This window comes from Rhamphochromis longiceps, linkage group LG10 (assembly GCF_057381845.1).
Source record: "Rhamphochromis longiceps isolate RC_006_pf linkage group LG10, R_longiceps_female_GT1.1, whole genome shotgun sequence".
Taxonomy (NCBI): Eukaryota; Metazoa; Chordata; class Actinopteri; order Cichliformes; family Cichlidae; genus Rhamphochromis; species Rhamphochromis longiceps.
Genome location: NC_140566.1, coordinates 25,809,763 through 25,823,068, shown reverse-complemented (window position 1 = coordinate 25,823,068; position 13,306 = coordinate 25,809,763). Strand labels below are relative to the sequence as shown.

The window sequence follows — 13,306 nt, the reverse complement described above, 5'->3', positions numbered from 1 at the left end:
TTTCTGAGCGTATTTGTTCTCCTGTCTTTTGTCGCATGACCATAACTTGTGTGATCATAATGTCTGCCCACATGAAAACACTCTTGAACAGACAGGTGGGTAATTTATTTTTACAGCTGAAAATGATTTGGATGGGAGCACATGACTCATTGTTACTGATAAATGTTTGGTTTATGAAGTGGAGAGTTACAAAGATCTAACATCTTCCACATAAACCTTCTGACCACTCTCACGTGAAATTATTTGAACATAAGCTCACAGCTCTTCATTAGATAAACCTATTCCATTGGTTAAGTCTAGCCAAAAATACGGCAGCAATCTGACCTTTATTAGTCCCACACGTGGGAGATTTCCTGTGTACAGCAGAAAGTGGGCAGTGCAAAGTTGCGTAGCAAAAATGAAAAACACTGCAATAGGATAAGATCATAAGAACAAGATACTGTATACAATAGAATAAAATGCAACATTGTCAGAAAAAGAATTGCACTTAATGTTATTGCATGTGTGGATGTGTGTGTTTGGTCAGCTGAAAAGTCCTTGTTGTGGAGTCTCACAGCAGTAGGAAGGAAAGACCTGTGGAATCTTTCCATCCCACATCGTGGGTGCCGCAGCCTGCCATTGAAGGAGCTGTTCAGTGCTTTCAGGGTCTCCTGGATGTGGTGGGCAATGTTTTTCAATAGGGATGACAGCTTAGCCACCATTCTCCTGTCACTCACCACCTCCACAGGGTCAGAGAGCATCCTAGAACAGAGCTGGCCCTCCAGACCAGCCTGTTCAGTCTCTTCCTGTCCCCAGCAGAGATGCTGCCGCCCTAGCAGAACACACCGTAACAGATGGCTGAGGCACAGAGTCATAGAGGGTCTTCAGGAGTGGGCCCTTCACTCCAAAAGATCTGAATCTCCGCAGCAGTTACAGCCTGATCCTTAATCAAGATGACCTGTTGAAGTTCCCATCATGCATCAGAAATGTTAAGGTGATTCAAGTGATTCAAGTTTGAATGTGTTATGGTTGGTTGTAGCAGTGGGTTGGTTTGACTATTTCAGAAACTGCTGATCTGGGATTTTCCCTTAAAATATCCAGTTACGACGGTTCTCTGGGTGAAAATGTTCTGTTGCTGTTAGAAGAGAATGTCCAGACTGCATCGAGCTGATAGCAAAGCAACAGTATCTCAAATGACAACTGAGATACTGCCAACCAGGTTATGCAGAAGACCATCTTTAAACTCACAACATGCTGATGGAGATGGGCAACAGCAGCAGCGGAAGACCACCTCAGATGCCACTCCTGTTGGCTAAGAACAGGAACCCGAGGCTACATTGCACACAGAATCCCTTTGCACACAAAGGAAGAGGGGAAAACGAGTGATGAAGAATGAGTTGATTCCTGTTGCAACCTTTGAATGGTATGATTGGAATTTTGTGTAAGCAGCAGGACAGCATGGCTCTAGCATGCCTTGTATAAACTTTGACCCCTTAGTATCATCTGGGCATCATTTAAACACATGACCAAAGTCTGCCCATGTTCTGATGACCATGTCAAGTAGGATATTGCACCATGTCAGTAAGTTCCGAAGAAATAAATAAAGAGGTTCTGGAGACAAAAGGGGATCCAAGCCCTGTACTAGTAAGGCATACCTAATAAATAGGCCCAACGGTATTTTTTGTCTTTTTAAGCATAATTATAACAAGTGTCACATAAGATGAGTAGACTCAGTCTAACGTACGACGCAATTACTACATTCTGACCTATATTTATCGAGGTAAATTACCCTTTATCAGTGAATGGAGAAAATATGTGAACTCTACTATTAGCGGCAAATTATATATGTTTGTTATAAGTTACAAGGTGACATAACATTAGACGGACTAATATTCATAGACTAAGCTCACTTCACTTCAAACTTCACCGCTCACAACTGATTCGTACACTCACACCGCCCACAAACTGTGTACGTCCGCACTCAGCCACGCCCCTTCACTCACGCACCAACATGGCGACATGCGGAAATATGTGGCGAAGCAGAAGAATTATTTTTGATCTTTTTCTGACTATTGTTCTCCAGCTCTTGGTGAGCAGCTGCCTGTCGGCTCCTTTGGATGGAAATAAAACACAAGGTATGTCGTACTTGTTTGAAGTATCTGAGACGAAGTTTCCTTTAAACTTAGCCACAGGGTTTACCCCTGCTCTAGCTAGTTGGCTAGCTCGTCATGCTAGTATCCGCCTTGTCAGGGGAAAAATAAGGCAGGTAACAGGCTTTCTCTGTTTCGGAAAAATGACTTAGTCGTATTTTAAAACTCTCGCCTTTACCCTGGCACTGAAATGCGATTCGGCAAAAATGATTTCTAGTTAAAATATGTTATACGTTGAAGACAGTGCTAATATTTCTTTCAAATAAAATTAAGCGTTTCAACGTTAAGCTGCAAACATAAATTCATAACATTAGCTTTGCTTAAGTTTCACTCACAGTGCGTCAGAGTCTTTTGACAGTTTTGCGGTCATAACAAAGTTATTGAAACCATCAACAGGAAGTCATATTTTCCTTTATCTCCAACCTCTACCACATTTCAACTTCTGTATGTTTATAATGGATCTGTATTGTTCAGTTTTACCTAGTTAAATATCTGTTTACCTCAATATAAGACAAGATTGTATTGTTTTTAAAGCCTCTATCAATAGATGCTCTTCTGAGGGTTAATGAGTTATGGCGGTCAGATAAACTGACATGTTCCAGATGTACCACCATATATCTACACTGATTATTAACCCTCTGTCAGTGAGTCAAAACCTCCTGACGTAAGTAAAGGGTGTAATATTTCAGTCAGTGGCAGGTATTGTTTTGCCTTGATAGTCTTTGAGCAGTGCTACAGCATTCTTTTGGTTCGCTGTGTTCTCAGTTTGTTAAAAAAACCATGTGATTGGACTTTGGAGCTGTCAGGATATAGGTTGTTGTCTACTCTTGCCCTTCCCTTCCTCATACTATGATGGTGTGCAACAGACAGCTTATTTCAAGATGTGCTGCTGAGATAAAGGTGTCCTAATTCAACAGAGGTGTTGTTGTCAATTTGAATTGTTTAACATTTCATCCTGTTTTAAATGAAGTTGCATATTTAGCCGAAATAATCTAAAACATCTCTGTGGGTTTTAGGATTTGTGCTATGTCACTGGAAAACAGGATGTTAAAGAAAAAAAATTGTAGAGAGGGAGGATGACTTCTGTTTGATTAACCTGCTAAATATTTACTTGCTTTAAATTGAAACACTGTACGTCTGTCACATGGTTTTAATGCAAATTCATCTGGAACAGGATGCCACATTATCTTTTTTTAATTATAAAAATGCTTAATTATAAATATTAAGTCATTTGTCAACTGCTTAAAAGCTAACGTTATATCACAGTGTTAATGCAACAAAGCTTTCCTGTTCAGAGATTATATGGGTCAAGGCCCTTGTATATGAATAGACCCTTTCTTCACTTGGGGATGTCTTACTCAGTGCCTCAAGTCCCCAGTGTTCTCCTCCTGTCACTTGCTAAGCAACGCCTCCCAGTCCCAGAGGATGAAATAAAGTCGACACTTGTTGGGTGAATGGTGTCACTGAAAGAGGAAGGCTGGCTGATTGCAACAGATTCTTGACAATTTAAATACTTAAAAAAAAAAAAAGAAAAAGGAAAAAAAAAAAGCTCAGTTCAAAACATGTCCCTTTTTCTGCAATGCTAAATAAACAAAGGTCTTTCAGTTTAAGAGTGATGATGTTTTTATACTGATTATACTGTTATACATGTTAATCTAATCAGTTTTCATTTTTATTAGTTGGATGGCAACGATCCCAGTATATGTTATTGTGGTCAGCCATTATTGTTATTATTATTATTATTCATCATAGTGTGGCTGCCGCCCTCTGTGGCACGAGCAGCTTGTTTCAGAAATATTCCACCTTTTCTGTTGGTAGAGTCACATTAACTTTGAATGGAGAGACCAGCCTTTCTTACTTTTTTTGCTGTGACTCTCCTTCCTTTGGGCCAATTTTCTCCCAAAATGTTTGTCCTACAAACACCGTTGTCACACCAAATTGACCAGGACAACTGTGCCTACAAAACTAACATATTTCTGTCGCTGCACCTTCAATGGTTTTGCAGTTATTTTCAAAAATGTCACAAAAAATCTCTCAAACCCCTCCCCATTCATGTGTATTAGAGAACTAGAGGAAGACAGGTAGAAAACCTAGACTGAAAAATATCTCTTTAATCTTCAGCTGTAACCACAATTTTCACCCTACAGCCATCATTTTACCCTCAAACTGTAGCCACGCTTGCCTTTTTTCACACGAGCCCTTACTCGAAGCCCAGAGATGTGTCATTTTTGAACTGGAGCCATTTGTTTCAGAGAAATGCCAGAAAAATCAGTACAGGTGTTACAATAACTTTTTGAAATAAGCTGATTCAAAGTCTTGTTAACATCACAAATCTCACACATTCATCAGTGCCTCATCAGGCAAGTTGTAATAAAATTTTTACCAAACTAATAGGTATTAAAACTAAGGCTGCAACGATTCATCGAGTAACACGAATAGCTCAATGATTTTGCTTCAACGGTTCATTTAATGCATGGCTTTTGTCACTTAGTTGGCAGCACGTAAATGTGAGCATTCACTCACATTTGTAACTTTAAATAGACCTGCAAAAGAAATGCATTTAGAGCATGTGTGTCGATAAAAAGTATTCCAACGTTAACCCACACAGCCTCTAGTTTTAAAACAAAAAAAGACAACAGCATCAGTTAAACTATGAGATCATCATAGTGTAATGTTGAGTCAGAGTCTACAAACACAGCAAAGAGACTGAGCTGTTAACCAGACGGTGAGCTCAGGTGGAGTGAAGGAAAATGTTTTTCTAGCCTTCAAAACAGCACCACCTTCCCTTAATTGGGAAAAAGCTGGTGGGAGTCCTTCATCAAACCACCTGATCAACAGATTCCAATGTGAAGAAAAGAGAACTTTGGCATTATTTTGACAGATTTAAAGTGAAATAATATGCAATATTTCTATTCATGATATTCGATGAATATTTACAAATATGAAAATAAAAGCTTTGTTTTTGCAGGCCAATAAAAATGTACATGGGCCACTAAAATTCTGAGCTGCTGATCTGGTCTGTTCAGTAGCACAAAATTTTGCAGTGCACAGGTGAAGAATGCCGATAAGCTCGCTTCTCTTCATTGCAGCCAGCACATTCTTCTTTAATGACTTATGGACGCACAAACTGACTCACTGACTAGCATACTTAGACATGCAGACACATAAAAACACATACACATGAGCACACACCAACTATGTCATTCAGGAGATACAAACACCCACATCCAGCCATCTGCCATGACCGGTTGTGGGTGAGGGGTGGGAGATAGGATAAAAAAGTTCACAAAATCTTTAGAATTTTTTTTTCCTTTATTATCTGAAGTTTTTATTTTTCGCTGACTAAAACATTTTTTTTTCACAACTAGTTTTAATTTCCAGTTTGGAACACAGATAACTAAAACTAAAGTTTTTATAGTTTTCAGTTCAAGGAAAAAAGCTGTCTCAAAATGAAACCTTTCATTGATAAAGCTAGTTTGCAGTGAAGGTTGTACGTTTCCACACAAACAAGCTGCTGCTCAGTACAAATGTCCCCTTATGAGCTTCTCTGTGGCAGCTCAAGGGTTAACTGGCTTGCTGAAGGGCTTCCATACGTGGCAGTTTCACTTGAGGTGTAGTTGTGTGACATGATTGAAATTCATGTAGGAGCACCAGCTGTCACAATTTAATGTTCATTTTCAATATTTTTTTTCCTTTTTAAATATTTTGTGATTGAGACATTTATATGTCTTCATAATAAGAGATAAAAAGTGTAGTTGTGAAACTGGTTGGCAAATGCTAAGAAAACAACGTTCTAGTTTTCTAGGTTTTTGATGGGCAATAAATATTTTGGTTAATGAAAATGTTTTATGTTTAAGTGTTTCAAAGAACACTTTGTCAGAAATATGTTGTAATGCAATTGTAATGTATGTAATGTGTTGCGTTGTTATTTCCTTTGATCCAACAGTGCCCACAAACAGCACAGAAACTCAACCTCAAAATCTTACTTGGACCACTGTGAAAAAAGAAGCAACGGTGATACAGTCTGCACCAACTGATCAGAATCCAACAGCTGCAGATGTTTCCAAGGATCCTGTAAAAAGTGATGGCAACAGCTCCACCACAGCAAAGCCAAAAGTTCGTGAAGAAAGCGACATCAAAACTCAGACTGTTCCAAAACCAAAAACAGGTGAGACTGTTGTGTTCGATAGCTCTGATAAGCAAAATGACGGCACCAAGAACACACCTGCTACTGCTGAAGCAACAGCAGCAGCTCCTGAAGCAGACATTAAGTCTGATCCAGAAAATGCCAAAGCCACGATCGAAACTAATGAACCAACAAAATCTGCAACGGACGAGCCGGATGAGTTCAAACCTCAAGACAAACCAACCCCAACTACAGACGAGGACAGTGATCAAGACCTGCACATGGACACTGATGTTAATGACATTGATGAAGATGAGGATGATGATGACTACAGATATGGTGAAAACACTGAATTTAATGAAAAGCAAGATAAGACCAGGGTGACTCAATATAAGGAACAAGACAGCTACAACACAGAGGATGAAGACTCCCACTTCTTCTTTCATCTGGTCATACTGGCTTTCCTGGTGGCCATTGTCTACATCACATACCACAACAAGAGGAAGGTGAGTGTCGGCCCGACAAAAGCTATCCGACAGCAGGATGTAGAGGTCAAACAGACGTAGGAGTCTCTGATACAGGCTGCACAGCACAGGAATCACTTCTTCATCCAGATCAAATAGCTGAGGAAAAGCCAAATGTGTTCTGCAGACATTTAACTTGATGCAGAAACGTCTGTGTGTAATTTGTAGTTATTTTTTTCTTATTTATGTAGTAAAATTTGTATTTCTATAAGGAAGTTAGCTTTTACTGAATAATTATGTTAACATCTTAGGTCTTGCTCAAGTTGAATTGATGTATTTTGTCACCCAAAAACTGACGTCTCCAGCTGTTTTTAATGTTTTAACCTATTATAGGTGGAATAATTGAGAATCAGTGGAATAATGAAACATAGCCATAGAAATTAAAAGGTAAAATTTAACACGATCTGTGGCTTGAAGGCCTTATTGTGTTAACCAAGGAAGCATGAATACCTGAGATTGTTAACTTCTACTAATTTGCATTGTCAGTTAATTAGACTCAATAATTAGAAGTGGCAAAGTGTTAAATAAATTAAAATGAACCAAGTAAAACTACTTTGAGATAATAAAACAACATCAGCTTAATTTCGCTATTCGTATTGTAGAATATACCATGATCATACACTGATCAGGCGTAACGGTATGATCACCTGCCTAATATTGTGTTGGTCCCTCCTTTCCCGCCCAAAGAGCCCTGATCCATCTCTGCTCGATCCCTGAATGGATTCACTGAGCTTTAATATCACTCTGGGTTCTTAGCTAGGTTAGCGTTGGCACGTTTGCAAAGAGCCAAAGATATAGTAGCAGAATAACATAGTTGTTTCTTTTCCAGACCCAGTTTGCGCTTAACCATCGCACTCTCGCCCTTTGTCAAACAAAAATAAAAGTAATGTTCGTATTCACCTTGCAGACTGTGTCACTATTTTCCTCCTCTGGCATATGAACTGAACTTCAAACTGAAATCAGCTGATTGTAGCGCGATAAGCAGGACTGATAGGCAAGCAGACTAACAACTCAAAGGAAATGAACTGGGAACTGGTTCTCGATTCCCATCCGTAGACCAGGTCACCTTCGTCCATTGCTCCCTGGTTCTGACGCTCACTTTGGTGGTGCTTTCTTCCATCACAATTTGCCACTTGTCAAACTCTTTAAATCTTTATGCTTGCCCATTTTTTCCCGCTGCATATAGCACATCATCTATTAGGACAAAATGTTCGCTCACTCCCTGATAGATCCCACCCACTAACAGAAGCCATGGTGAAGAGATAATCAGTGTTATTTACGTCACTTGCCAGTGGTCATGATGTTATGCCTGACTGGTATAAGTAGCAGATTTATCTTCTCCCATATAAAGTCAGATTTTATTTCTGAAAGGCTTCAATCCAGTCTTTATGCAAACTTTTATGGTGACTGAGGTGCCCTGAGGCAACTACTGTTGCCACGTGGCACTAAATAAATACAGTTGAATTGATTTGCTTTTTCTCCTGCTCTTTTCAGATCTACCTCCTGGTACAGAGCCGGCGCTGGAAGGAGGGTCTGTGTTCCCGCAACACTGTGGAGTATCGCCGCTTGGACCAGAATGTCAATGAGGCCATGCCATCCCTCAAGATGACCCGAGACTACATTTTTTAATCTAGTGGAACAATATAGTAGGCTTACGCAGAGCCAGTTCCTGGTCATTTATAGATAAGATGCTGTGCGTTGTTATGGAGCTTGATTGATGCTTTGTCTTGCTTTATAGGCCAATAAGAAATCAGGGGATATGGTAGTTGGGGGAATTTTTTTTTAATGGCCCTTTTTGGTTGTCTGAAGAGATAATCCTATTAATATATTCTTATTTGTTATATTTTTAATTGTCATTGCCATTAAGTTAATAATTTTGGGTTTCTTAGGGGCTTTATTTTATTTTTAAATTTTTTTTTAGTATTGTTTCAGCCTTACAGTTCCTTTATACCTATTTTTTGTTTTCTCTGTTGCATATTGTCTTAATATTTCTAACACTTTGCTTAAGAGTTGCAAAAATTACATGTTAATTGAACTTTTAGGCTGTAATGTGATCGTGAACTAATAGAAGAGTTGAGTATGTACTCTGAAATTAGGAATGAACACCTAAGTAATTGCTGTGGAAAGCATGACTACCTTTCATATTTCAAAAATATGCAAAAAAGTGCAATGAAGCAGAAACTGTTAATCAAATGTTCCTATATATTAAGTTATTCCCTAAAAAACAAAACAAAAACAGAAAAGCCCTTCTACTCTTAAATTGTCTCGGTTTGACATAATGGGGCAGCTGAATTAAAGATATCCATTCCAATATATGTATTGTTTGATATAGAAATAATCACATAACATGTTTAGTTATTTTTTCACATATAGATAGAGAAATACAATTTTCATTGGACCCTGAAAATGAGCTTTTTACAATCACTTTATTGCCAATGTTTCTGCTTACACTATAGATGAAAAGTAGTGGCAGTTTTATTACTTTTCATTCATTTTTGGCCATCTTGGCTACACATTAAGCATTAAGTTAAGGAGCGGTGGGCGGAGCTTCTCTTCAGGTGAAAGATAATGCCATGTGTTTAAGCCATTTAAATGAGGATGGATGTGTGTATCGTGCAGATGATAAGGTACTAATGTATAAGAAAGAAATGTCTATTGCCAGAAATCTTTTTTTCTTGATCACTTTATATTTAACTTGTCTTAATAACATGCCTGATTTACTCCTACTGCCCAGATTTTGCTATGTGGAAATCTTGGTGCTGGCCCTCTTTGTTTTATGACTTCGGTGAAGTCTCTGTCAAAAAAACCATCTTCACTGTGGCCAGTTGTAAAAACAATGTTTCCTCATGTCCATGCAGAACTTTTCACTTTTCCTTGCCTCCTGTCAGGGTATTTTGGTGGAATTAAGTTAATCAGAAATTCTGCACCCTCTCTATGACCTGTTCACAAAAGCAAAAACACAACTTTTTATTTTTTCTCTTTCCTATGCGTCGCAGCCACATTTTTCTGTCTGTCGTTGTCTCATGCCTTCAAATGAAATGCCACGACTGCCACTTGAGTCTGCAAATGTATCAGTCTCGCAACGCCTTCTGTCAGTTGTTTTCAGCTGGTTTTGTGAATATACAAGCGAGACAGTGGATATATATAGATTTGCACTGTGCCGTTCAGGTATGCTAGTTAAAATATGAAGGGACGAAGGATCAACACTGATCTCGCAATCAACAGTAGAAACTGTACAATCTTTCTCGCTTTTTTTGGTCAATAAAGCACAAATTGCGTAAATCTTTGTAATTTTTCTGACTCATGTTTCATTTAATCCTCTGTTCATACTCTGACATATTTTTGATAAGGAAAAGTTTTAATTTAGTATTCTTGGGTGATCTGCCTTTTTATGTGGCAAATGCCCTTTTTAACTATGTTGGGATCACTAAGAGGAGAGGATACTTTGATCTCTTTTGATCCTAATAGGCTTACGTGTTGTATCTTTTGATAATTAAAAGTCATAGACTGAGCTGATATTGTTGCAGTTAAAAAGTTATTTTGCTAAACAGGGAAGTGTTAATAAAAGAAATAACCAAAAAGAAAACACCGTAAAAACCACTGCACTGGTGTACAAAAGCAGACTCTGTAGCTCAGCTGCTAATTTGACCACAGGGAGGCAGTATGCACACAAATAATTGAAGAAGACCAATGCTGGAAATGTGTTCTTCACTTGTCAGATTTTCTGCTCTTTCCCTCACCAAGTTAAATTTTGGTGCCTGAGCAAATAAAAGTGCAATTTCATAATTTGATTTCCCTGTCATTGTGACACAGGTAACCTATTCATATCACTAAAGAGAACATGAGCAGAAAAGTTCCCAGATTCTTGCAGAAAGGAGATAAAGTGAGCATCTGCATCACTAATGTGCAGAAAATACCACTAAGAGGGGGAAAAATTAAGAATTTATTGTGGCATGTCTATTTTTTAAAGTCTGTAAACGGTGCACAGTGACAGGACAGATGGAGAGCAAAGTTAGATGTCCATGTCTTTGAGTGAATGTATTTGATTAATGTCTGCCACAGTCTGTTCCCACAGTCGTAATGCTCCTCAAGTGTTACAGACATGCACTGAAACATATTTCTTGGTCGGAAACAACAAATTTAACATCCAGCTGTAGTTTGTAAGGCAGAACTACACAAAGGAAACAACACTCTTAAGAAAATAAAGTACAATGAGCAAAAGTCTTGTCACTAGGGTGGTACTGTCTAAGGTACCTTTGTGGTTTGTTTGCACCTTAAAGACACGACTTAAACCTCCAGCCTGGAATCATCAGTTAACCTATTTAGTTATCTATCCGTCTGTCTGTCTGTCTGTCTGTCTGATTGATTGATTGATTGATTGATTGATTGATTGATTGATTGATTGATTGATTGATTGATTGATTGATAGATAGATAGATAGATAGGACCTATGGAATCTTCGACAACCAACATCAAGACAAACTGCAAAACAACTAGTAGCTTCAGTGTTCCAGCATCCGGAAGAAGCAGTTGTGATCACTGAGATGCGTGTCCAGTCCAGTCTTGGTCAGCTGCTTGAAGATGTATATCAGAGAGATAGAAGCCAGTAGAATAAATCAGCTGTTCTTAACTGAATCATCCAGGATTAAAAGTGAAGAAAAATTAGGTTAATCTCTAAATTAGCATGATGATAGGGTTGAATAGTTACATCATACTGTTAGTTAATTAGTTAATGTTTGAGCCCTTTGTTCCCTTTTTAAAGACACTGAACTCATGCGTGCATCATAGCAACCTTTGCTGCATAAAAGCATCATTCAGGTGCCTGAAATGTAAAACCTGAAGATGGAAAAAAAGAAAAGCAGGAAGTGATGGTTGCTGGTTGCATGTCATCAGCAGATAAGATAACCAGGCTTTGTGGATATTTGTTTGATGTTATGCTGGGTGTATTTTTCTGAGAGACAGCAGCAAATGAAATTCACCAGCCAGAAAATCTAAAACTACTTTTGATCACTGAAGAGTGAACATCTTGACAAAGGTTATGCAGTGGCTTTTAAAAAAGTTTTTCAGAAATGTTATAAGAAATAATAATAATAATAAAAAAAGAGTTCCTTAAGCTTTTAAGTGACATTACTCAATCTGATTTTTTTTTTAAATTAAACATTGAGTGGCTTCCTTGATTGGTTCCAGTGTCTAAAGATACAGTATTGTGCAAAGTATTGAACCACCCCGATTTCTTTGTATTTTGCTTCCAAGGCCAAGGTTTTTCTCTGGACATCAACTGCTTATTGGCTCATTTCAGTCCAGTCCTTGTACCTCACCACTTTCACAAGACCGTTTTTTGTTTTATTTTGTCACTTATCACTGACCGTGACTCATTCAAGCATAGGTACGTAATTCCAGCGATGAAGCAGTGTTTTATCTACATGTAACTTAGCAAAGAAACTATTTTAACTTGTATCTGTAGGCAGTTTTTTTTACCAGCAGTATGTCACATAAACATGTCATTTTTTTTCCATTTCCTTTGTCTGAATCTATGAAAAATGCCAAAGACAGCACAAACATAACATTTTTAAACCGACAAGATGATTCCAAAGAGCTGGTTGCTGAAGGCTTGTCATGGTGTGCAGTGCGTCCTTAAGAAATGTGAGTAAACTACACAAGACCAGGACAGAAGAAGTGGCAGACCTACAAACTGTCCTCATCAGATAAAGAGCATTTGAAAGTAATGTCCTTACGAGATAGGGAAAAGCATATTTGTTGTCTAAAAGTGCTCGCTAGCTTCTTTCCATGTTTTTTCTTCAAAAAATAAACCTGTTAAAGCAATCAAAGCAAACCAGCATGTCGCTAGCTTTATGGCAATAATTCACACAGCTAGAATACATCTTTGCCCAAATTGGATTGCCTGTGTGAAGCTATCCATCAAGGACAGTTCTGACAGATATTGACTGATCGGGCTTCTCTGTAATAATTTCTGTATTTTCAGCATTGGTTGGATTAGGTCGGTCCTGCTTTTAATAACTTCGTTCTAGAAGGTATCCGTTTTTCACAGAGACGTCAATATATTGAGCGGCAGGAGACCTGGAGGTGTAGCAGATAAAATGTTGGGTTAAGGCCAGAACTTATCAAAGCACACGCTGCTGCGATCAGATCATGTGGTCCGGCCTATTAGCTGCTTCCTCAGTGGGGAAGGTCAAGGGAAACACTGGAAGAGGAAACACCTGGGAAAGGATTTCCATACCTTTGCATTTCGGCATCAGCACCGTGCTCAGATTATACTCCATGTGTTGTCTGGGATGGGATTTAATAGAGGGAAAACTGAAAAGGTATCCGCCAAAGAGCAGAAGTCAGTTTAATAACTGGACACCCATGAAAGGGTTTATTGTGTCTGGTCTTGTATGAGATATTGGAGCGCCTAATGTTATTTTTGGACGAACGTTCAGGATACAACAGGAAGATTTTTTTTATTTTTATAGGGACTCTGGGAAATTATATTTAGGACATGGAAGTAAATTAGTAACTCCCCTCAT

At 38.5% G+C, this 13,306-nt stretch overlaps 1 protein-coding gene across 1 annotated transcript; it reads left to right on the top strand.

Annotated features, from left to right (window-relative positions):
* The first annotated feature begins 1,972 nt into the window (after nucleotides 1-1,972).
* On the top strand, nucleotides 1,973-9,032 carry lg10h5orf15 (linkage group 10 C5orf15 homolog). The gene is made up of 3 exons (XM_085421099.1): nucleotides 1,973-2,114; nucleotides 6,076-6,761; nucleotides 8,274-9,032. Exons 1-3 carry the CDS (start codon nucleotides 1,991-1,993, stop codon nucleotides 8,406-8,408), a joined length of 945 nt encoding a protein of 314 aa, XP_085277225.1. The 5' UTR covers nucleotides 1,973-1,990; the 3' UTR covers nucleotides 8,409-9,032.
* The last annotated feature ends 4,274 nt before the right edge of the window (nucleotides 9,033-13,306 follow it).

Coding starts and splice junctions, on each gene's coding strand:
- lg10h5orf15 (XM_085421099.1), top strand. CDS start 1,991: ATGGCGACATGCGGAAATATGTGGCGAAGCAGAAGAATTATTTTTGAT. Junction 2,115..6,075: donor GGATGGAAATAAAACACAAG/GTATGTCGTACT, acceptor TTGATCCAACAG/TGCCCACAAACAGCACAGAA. Junction 6,762..8,273: donor CATACCACAACAAGAGGAAG/GTGAGTGTCGGC, acceptor TGCTCTTTTCAG/ATCTACCTCCTGGTACAGAG.